Source organism: Gossypium raimondii, chromosome 11 (assembly GCF_025698545.1).
Source record: "Gossypium raimondii isolate GPD5lz chromosome 11, ASM2569854v1, whole genome shotgun sequence".
NCBI classification, from domain to species: Eukaryota; Viridiplantae; Streptophyta; class Magnoliopsida; order Malvales; family Malvaceae; genus Gossypium; species Gossypium raimondii.
In genome coordinates this window covers 57,625,113-57,634,774 of record NC_068575.1, presented here as the reverse complement: position 1 = coordinate 57,634,774, position 9,662 = coordinate 57,625,113, and the positions used below count along the sequence as shown (strand labels likewise).

The following is a 9,662-nucleotide window of genomic DNA, read 5'->3' as shown; positions in this document are numbered from 1 at the left end:
TAGAAAACTTTTATTTTAATATTTTTAGTACATTTAGTGTATTATATGTTTTTAAAAAGAAATTATTTTTAAATAAAAATTAATCTAAAAAAGTCAAATATAAACAGGTTGGGCTAGGTCCAAATTTTCATTTCTTAATTTGAGTCAAGTTTGAACAAAAAAGTAAATTGATTTTTGAATCTAGATTGGACCCAAACCGAAAAATTTGATCTACATAAAGTAAATTGATTTTTGAATCTAGATTGGACCCAAACCTAAAAATTTGATCTACATATTTTGCATAGAATCAACCTCAACCAGAACAGCCAATGAATAATCCTACAAATAAAATATAAATATGAGATGATAATATTATATATATATATGACAAATCACAGTATGAACAGAGACAGAAGAAAAGTCTTTGACGCAAGAAAAGTCTTTTGTTGACGATAATGTGAATCCATAGTAGGTTAGTAATCCAAGTAAATTTTTGTTGATGGTTGTAAAAATAGAACACCGGTAATAATAATATATTATATGAAAAAAAATAAAGAGCTTATAAAATTTTACGTGAAAACTTTTTCGGAAAAAAAACTACGGCAGAGAAGAAGAAAATTAACTATATCGAATTCGAATAATTTTCAAGAAATGTTTCGACTACATCTATTTATAGGTTGAAAAGACCTAATTCTAATCAAAGTCAAATATATTATGTTAATAAACGTTAAATATATTATATTTATAAATATTAAATCTTCTAGAAAAAGACATATTTTGTTTAACTTAATTTATAAATAATTTCTTAAAATTTGAGTCATACAACTCTGACAATGATAATAAATTTTAAGTTTTAAAGAAGAAATGAAAGTTGTTCACACTATAAAAAAAAACGGTACGTGCAAGTGGAGATCTAAGAGTAGGTTTGAGGGCAAGTAAACATATCTTTATTATATAACTTTTAATATAAGATATTATTGTAAGTCATTTGATTGACCGCATCCCAGCAGAAAGTTGAGAAATTCTCATTGGTGGTTCGTCCTTGATTACAACAACAACCCAAATTCATTCCTGGTCTTTTTAACCTAACTTTATTTTCGGAGTCCCTACAGCCAAATCTTTCAAACTCGTTTAATAAACGTTGAATAAAGAAACAATTTAATCAACGCCAACTAGCCCAGTCTTCGAGTTCCCTCCACATGCAGCACAAATTTTGCGTTTATATATACATACACATTAGGTTGAGAAATTAAGCAGTCAAGGAGATTTAAAGGTTAGAGATGCAATGGAATCCTGTCGCAAGGGAGATGGTGTATATTTCATTTATGAATTGAGATAGACACACCGTCTCTCTGCGCCAGGATTCAATGCTAACCTCTAATCTTATCGGGGTTCCTTGCTTTGGCTGCAGACTTTACAAGGTTAGTGCACACTATACATATCTATATCTATTCCATCTTTTTTATGGTTTAAAGAAAACTGCAGGCAGGGATAGACGAACGGATTCGAGTCCCAAATGTATTGAGTTAGTTGCAACAACTACTTGAATCAAGCTTCGGGTTCATGTCTTTTGAATTTATATATATATATATATATAAGTACTAATCTCTCTAAAATTTTAAATAAGAATAATACGTGTTTAAATACGCTCAAATCCGTGTTTCTTAATAATTATAGTGTCAACTAAGCTAAGACTTAATCTTTGAATACATTTCTTGTTCTGTTTCAAATTCTCTTAGTTCATATTTCATTGTATGATCAATAATTCTCCAAATCAAATGCACAATAGTTTTTAATCTATTTTCTTAAAGACTTGTGCATTCGTAATGTTAAGATTAAGGGCAGTACCCAGTTCTCCATTAGCCTACGTGAAACCTTTATCAAGTTTTCACATTTTATGACGATATGTGTACGTTAACAAAGTTTAAAACAAATAAGAGATGCTAGCTGTAATAGATTTTATATATATTGCTAATGAAGCTTTGGTTTAATATAAGGCAATTAATTGTAGCTATGCTTAAATGATTGGTTTTGATTATAAAATTCAAATATATGTAGAATATGCCAAATACCAACTTTATTTATTATTTTATTATAAAGAAAAAAAAAAAGCAGTGTAGAAGAAATAAAAGGTATAAATAGGTGTGATGGGGGGAGAGAGGGCAAGAATGCAAGTGAAAGAGAAAGAGGAGGCGAAGGTATGATGTCGCAGGAGAGTTGACACTGCTAATTTAAGCCATTGCTATTTACCCTCGCTGTCAGTGTCATCCTTCTGCGTCATTATACCTTTCTACTTCCTTTTTTATTCAGTTTGCCGATCACTATTTCAGGTATGCACCCCTGATTATCTCTTCTTCTTTTTTTTGTTATTATTAGGGGAGATTTTAATTTTTAACTCAGTTTTTGGTTCCAGATTGTGTGTATGTTATTCGATACACTAAAATATTTTGAATATGATATTTGTTTTAATAAAAACGGTGAAATTATTCCTATTTTTAGGATGTGTTGTGATTTTATATAAAAAAAAATAGGATATGAATTTTGAAGAATGTCCTTTTAATTTCTCACATTTGTACTTTATCTATTAAAGCTTCAAAGCAATAGCAGAAGGTATTCATGACTGATTTATTAAAATTAAAAAAAGAAAAAAGAGAGAGAGAGGGTGCAGGACATAATAACACATTTATGATTATGTAATTGTACGATTATAAAGTGGCGCTGTGAAATGAATCAGTCAACAAATCATAGTTGTCAAGTTCCACACTAATTAATGCATGCTTACTTTTGGCCAACATTTTCATTCACTTTCTATATAAACATTTCTATATATTTTTTCTCCATATTTTCAACCACGAATAACAATAATTAGGGTAAACTACACCCATGGTCACTTTTATTTACCTTAGGTTACGTTTTAGTCACTTATGTTTGAAATGTTACGTTTTAGTCATTTACGTTATCATGTTGTAACATTTTAGTCACTGAGTCACTAATCGTCGTTAATGGTGTAACGGTAAGCTGACGTGGCATGTTAAATCATCATTTCAAACAAAATTTTAGGTTAAATTATACAATTGATCCCCATATTTTTTTCGTTTTAAGTAATTTAATTTTTTTTCTTTTATGTTCTTTAAACTTTCCTCTTTTTTTCCATTCTCTTTTGTTTCTCCCGCTGTTTTCATACCTTTCTCATTTCTTTTAACATATTTGGAAGTCGAATTGGCAATGAAAAAAGAAGTAGGAAGTCGACTGTCATCATTTGCCTATAACCAAAACCCATAAACCCATACCATGCTTCTTTTTTTCACTACCAATTCGACTTCCTGGTATGTTAAAAGAAATAAAGAAGATAGAAAAACAGAGGGAGAAGTAGAAGAGAATGGAAAAAAAAAAAGAAAAAAAAGAAAGAAAGTTAAAAGAACATAAAAGAATTAAATTGCTCAAAACGAAAAATTATGGGGACCAATTGTATAATTTAACCTAAAGTTTTTGTTTGAAATGATGATTTAACGTGCCACGTCGATTACCATTACACCATTAACGACAATTAACGGCTCAGTGACTAAAATGTTACAACACGATAACATAAGTGACTAAAATGTAACATTTCAAATATAAGTGACTGAAATGTAACCTAAGGTAAACAAAAGTGACCATGGGTGTAGTTTCACTCAAAGTATGAAATTAAAATCCTTTTAAACTATTTTTTAAAAAGGAATCAACTTTTGGCTACTTTTCATTGATCTTCAAAGCTATTTTTTCCGGCTTCGACTTTATTTAGTTACTGGGACGTGGGAAACTATATGTATTGCGTTGCATTGCATTTAAGAGGGGATTATGTATGTATGTATGTATTGCATTGCATTTATCCCACTTCGACTTTATTTTTTTCCTTTTAATTTTGAGAGACTAAAAAGTTTATTAGATAAATCTTTGCTATAAATAAAATTATCCCATGTGTAAAAATAGAAAGATTCAGGGTAAAAAATAGATTAAGAATTTATTTAGCTATAAAATAAATTATCAAAATCAAAATAATTTTAGATAACGCTTACACATGATGAGAACATGAGGCGTCAAGGTTTTGACTGAGTTAGTATCATCCATTAATTAAATCCTAACTCAATTATGAAATTGTCAAAACTCTTTATTTTTATAAAACAACATAAGAATTTTATAAAATTTTATATTTTTAATTAATTAATTTCTAACAATTTTTCATAAATTTTAATGAGTTTTTTTATAAACTTTTATGCTTTCTTTTTATTTTTAGAATGAATTTAGACAAATAATTGTTCATGTTTAAATGAACGTGGACAATTATTTGCCTAGATTTATTGTGTACTTATTTTGTAAATAATTTGATTGTTTTTTCATTTTTTTGCTTACATTGCATTACCATGCTAGCACTCGACAAATACATGACACTACCACGTTAGCAAATCGGTGCTGAAGCAACATCTATTAATATCCACGTCAATGTTGTTGTTAAATCCTAACTATCAATACAAGTCAAAGGGCCTATTTAGTCAGTTTTGTTAATTCAAGGTCTAATTAGGTGCAAAAGGTTTAAAGAGTTTTGGTAAAGTTTGAGAGTTTATTTTAATACAGTATACGTATAAATAGTAGGGTGGCCATATATATGTTTAACAAGTAGTATTAAAAATCATTTGGATGACTATATTTTTAGTTAGTTGTTTTCAGAAAAAGTTGAAAAGATAAGCATCATTTGACTCGGAACTCAAAAGTGATGTTTCAGTTAAAGTTAATAATACCAAAATTCAGGCACGAGACTAACCACATTAGTCCCTAATCAAGCCATGAATTTTGCAGAGCCGAGAGATAAAGAATGTGATCACGGCACCTGCTTTTTCAATTTGATTCACGTGATTGTGCGTCAAAGCCAAGCCAGTAAGCCTGATTATTGTGAATGGTAATGGACAAGGTTACATAATCCATTTTCATGTTTCTCCTGCACACATATTCTAACATTTAAATCATTTCTTTTACTTTGTAAACAACACCTTAGTTTAGTTACGTAAAGAAATTTCATGGTTTTAAAATAAGAACTTAAGTCCCATCTTTACCCTACACTTGTAATCCAAAAGGTTAGAAACGTACGATAGTTTAATAATAAAATTTTGATTTTAGCTAAAATTATCATGTTTAGGCGTACGTGATTAAAATAAGAATATTTCAATATTTAAAGATAAATTTGAATTACTTTATTTTTATATGAAAATATAAGAGTACAGATAAGTGAAGAAAGAAAACCATGTAGACTGCAAGGCAAATAAATTCTATTGTTAAAAATTGGCTTCAATTTGTGATGGTTACATAACACTACAAATATAATATATATATATATATATTATCTATCAGTGAACCATCTGCGATCATAACTCTATTAATTGATATCCATCAATGAATCCAAGCTTCCCGCCTCTTGCCAGAAGTAATACTGAATAATGGATATGGATGCATCGTATGAAGAGTGAAGACCAAGTCTTCGTCTTCATCTTCATCATTGTCCTTGTCTTCTGATATATGTATAACCGAACACTAATTGGTTTGAATGCCCCCTAACCAAGTTTCCGATGGTATTATTATTTGCATTGTCGTGGTCGGAAATTGTTGTCGGATAGAAGAGAGCTAATCAAAGTTTCCAACCTTGTTGCTCCAGGGCCAGGCTTGATGACGGTTGTATTACCAATAAAGGAACAAGGATCACTCCCATTTTTCCCACTTCCTACACACCAACCACCGGGAGTGAACATGTCTGGACCGCGAGACAAGAGGTCAGAGTCGATTTTGTCTAGCGCTGCAGGATCATCCCGAGGGAACTTTCTTGCGAAAGGAGCATTGCTGTTGATCATCCGTTGCATGTCATTCAGCCTGAGGTAATGAGGATGTTGCTTAGGAGGGTTATCCCATGATATGAAATGGAGGTCACTGTTCACGGTAGTGTTACGGAATTCTTGAGCATTACAAATCACGGTGTGGAAGTAACCTTCTGGAGAAGATAAAAAGTTAGCGTAGTACATGAGGACTGTTCGAGGTAGGTTGTCCCATCCCCAAATGCAGTAATCGATAAAAGATCGAGAAAGTGCCATCCAAGCAGAACCTATTACAGAAAAAGAGATGCTTGTCAGAGATGCCACCTAATGCAGATATAATGGTGAACATTATGGTTGTCTAATAGAGATTATGGCAACAAGGTAGTTCACGAGATAATAGAGGAAATTCTGCAAAAATGCTAATGAACATACATGACACGACAGCCAATTCCAAACACGGGAAGATCGGTGATGACTAATACACATAAAACTATCTTTCTATTTTAAAACGAATATGCAAAAAGTCCATGATGCATCTTTCTCCTAAAAGACTTTCAGTTTCTATCCTGTGTGTTTTATAGGGAACTGATGATAACCATGGACTTCACCACATAATCTAACAGGGTTACAGTAAAGAAACTCATGTTTCATCGCTATTAGCAAACAAAGGAAAGATACAAGTAAAAACAATTTAGTGTCCCACCAAGGTCTTTCGGCCTTCTAACTAGCAGTCCTTTATGCCGGAAACAAAGCATTCTTTGTGTGCATTAGTATGACGCTGCAAACTAGCAGCATTAATCGAGTGAAGCATTTGGGACATGTTATTTACAACTCTACATACCTATCCACTTCCTTTGGAGCGGAAACTCCAAATTCTTGTGTTAAGAAGTATTAAGAAGAAAAAAATCGCATCAATAAGCTGCTTTCGAACAATTGGAAAGAAGAAGAAAACACGACAAGGTAAGTCATTTATTCTCCATAGCCCACCAAAGTGACCTCATTTAAAATCTTAGCCGAGTTAAAACTGTTGGTCTTTGAAACCCAGATCAAGAAACTATCAATAATCAGATGTGTAAAGTCTTGAACTGTGACCACTAATATGCTTAATAAAGAATCCGAAGTGAACACTAGATTCCACTATTCTAAAATGTCAACAAATCTATTCAGTGAAACATCATCTAAAACAGATCATTTAAACAAATCTATGAGAGATCATTCAATAACCAATAAGTAAACACATCTAAATATAGTAACTAACACAACTTTCAAAGAAATTAGCAGAAGGTTTCAGCATCTTTTGCCTGTAAAGAGTTTGAATGCAGTAGGCACGCTTCTCCTTTGAGTAACCCAAAACACATCAGCTTTTTTCAAACTGTACAACCCTGGATCTATAATAATTGGCTTAGCTCTATGAAACCTGCCATTGCAACACCAAGAATCACTCTGTTTCCAGGAGTACAATATTACCCAAAAGTAGAAACTCGGAGGAAATTTGAAATTTGAATGCTTTGAAAGATGTACTCACTCTTTCCACCCAATATTGCTTGTATGATCAATGAAATTCAGATCCCTTGGCAAGTATGAAAATGTATGTAACAGATCTGAAAAGTAATCAAAATCCCAAAGCTAAATGTCAACAAATTACAAAAAAAAGGAAACTTTTGTTGAAATGGGAAAAAGGAGTTTTTCTCATAACCATAATCGAAGATAAATTTATTGGAATATCCAAACTCACCATCTTGAGTAACAAGGGGATAATCAGAAGCACTAAGATTAATAAACCAATCCCAGTCTCCACCTTCTTTCAACAAAATTGCAGCAGCATGAAGCGTATTAGCAACCATGGTAGGACCTCTATAGGTAACCAAATTAGCTTTCACGATCATCCTAACATTCCCGAATTTGTTAAACACTTGATGATCTTTCACAAACTTCTGCAGATCGAGCCTCTCTTCAGAGCTAGCTTCCCGGTCAAGATGAACTACATATTGATTCAAAGGATGGTAAAGGGCCAAGAGGGTCCTTCTCAACATCAGGCCATCACCGGCGGAGCCTGAAATGAGGTAAGCGAAGCGAGGAGGTGGAGGGAGAGTGGAGACAGGGATGGGTTTCAGTTGGCTCTCCACGAAAGGGGAGGAACCGCCGAGTACGGCGGAGGGATGGTAGAAGAAAAGAAATGGGGAGCCATCAAAAGAGGTTAATGTTGTTAAAAAGAGTAGAAATAATGAAACAATGGAGCCAAGAGCTAATGGCAAGATCCATTTACGCTCCATTGCTTGGTTACTGTTGTGACGGAACTGCGTGTAATAGGTTCTCAATTTCTTCATTTCTTCCTGGGTTTCACTTGTTTGGATGGAAGGAAAGAAAATGAGAGGTGATGCGATCTTAATCTAACTGCGAGAGTTAAATTTGCTGCTTCGAGAGTGAAATTAAAGAGAGGCCTTATTTCCCTCGTGTGTTAGATACAGAAAAGGGAAGTTTATCGCCGTGAAACAGGGGAATTTCAGACAGTTTAATTAGGCGTTAAACCTTCCATTCATTTTAGAATATCTGTACTTCTTTCTAAATAAAATCTGATTATGCTCAGCTAATAAATTTCTTTTCATTAGAATTAGAATATTTTCTTGTAAATGCTAAATTCTTAAATTATTCGAATCAGTTGTACCAAAAGTGGTAAAAACAATGTGTAGATTCTTTTTGGGTTTGGTTTGTAGTTATTTCCAAGAGCTAGCTTCAAGGATTTTTAAGTGAATAACATTAGTATTTTCATTAATGTTAGATTGCGTCACATTTATTACGTGAAGAGAAAGAAGAGTAGGTGAATTTATTAAAGTTGTAAAAAAATACACACATGGATTTTAATCACCAATTCCTTGGTTTCATCCATTATAATTTGGTTAAATAGGTTGAGAATCCAAATATATGCATACCCTATAAATGTTGTGAGCAGTTGATTCAATAGTAAGGCACACACTATGTTTGGTTTTCTTTATGCCCAACTAAAATGCTAGAAAGTAGACACTAACCAAGGTGCCATATTACCTACCACTCAACCACAAATTTTAATCCTACACACCTGTTGTATAAGTATCAGAACTGGGACACACCAATAAATAAATAAAAGCAGAATTTAGTTCATGTCTCTCACACTTTCTTTTATTTACTTTAAAGAATTAAGTTACGGAAATTTCAAATTAAATCCAAATCTTTATCTTTAATGAAATCCTACATACAAAATATTAAAATTGAATCAAATTTTATACATTATTAATACAATTATCAATATGACAGTACTTTTAATTATTACATACATACATAAATGTCTTTCAACCTATTTGATTTGGATTTGGATTGAAAATTGACGGTAAAAATCCAACTGCTCGGCCTCTTTAAAATGAAAATTTTCACCTTTAATCTTTTTATAATTTTAATATATAATAAATTTATATTTCGTCCCTCTCAAAAATTAGAAAAAAAAAGATTTTATCCTTTAAAAATTTTAAATATATAAACCATTAAAATAATAAAATTTTACTATTATAAAAATATATAATTTTATTATGATCTCCTTTGAAATTTTCTAGTGTCACCTTTTACAACAATCCTACCGTTGGATATCTCTCATTCATTTTCAAATCAGTTAACCGACAAACCAAATTGGCCGGCTGTTATCTAAGTTTTATGCATAAGTTGGGCTTTATTTTCTACTTTTTCAAGTGTTTAGTTTTCGTCCGATGAGTAGCAATACACTAATTTTAAGCGTAAACGACAAATGAATGAGGATTAGGTTATCTTGATGTTGGAGGGGTTGTGCCAAAACAGTAAAATAATAACTAAAACTATTCA

At 31.9% G+C, this 9,662-nt stretch overlaps 1 protein-coding gene across 1 annotated transcript; it reads right to left on the bottom strand.

Annotated features, from left to right (window-relative positions):
* Positions 1 to 5,257: 5,257 nt before the first annotated feature.
* Positions 5,258 to 8,317, bottom strand: LOC105802464 (beta-glucuronosyltransferase GlcAT14B). Its single transcript, XM_012634117.2, has 4 exons — positions 7,552 to 8,317; positions 7,342 to 7,417; positions 7,118 to 7,233; positions 5,258 to 6,103 (listed from the first exon to the last, which is right to left on the bottom strand). The coding sequence occupies exons 1-4, from the start codon at positions 8,141 to 8,143 to the stop codon at positions 5,586 to 5,588; spliced, it is 1,302 nt and encodes a 433-aa protein (XP_012489571.1). The 5' UTR covers positions 8,144 to 8,317; the 3' UTR covers positions 5,258 to 5,585.
* Between the last annotated feature and the right edge of the window lie 1,345 nt (positions 8,318 to 9,662).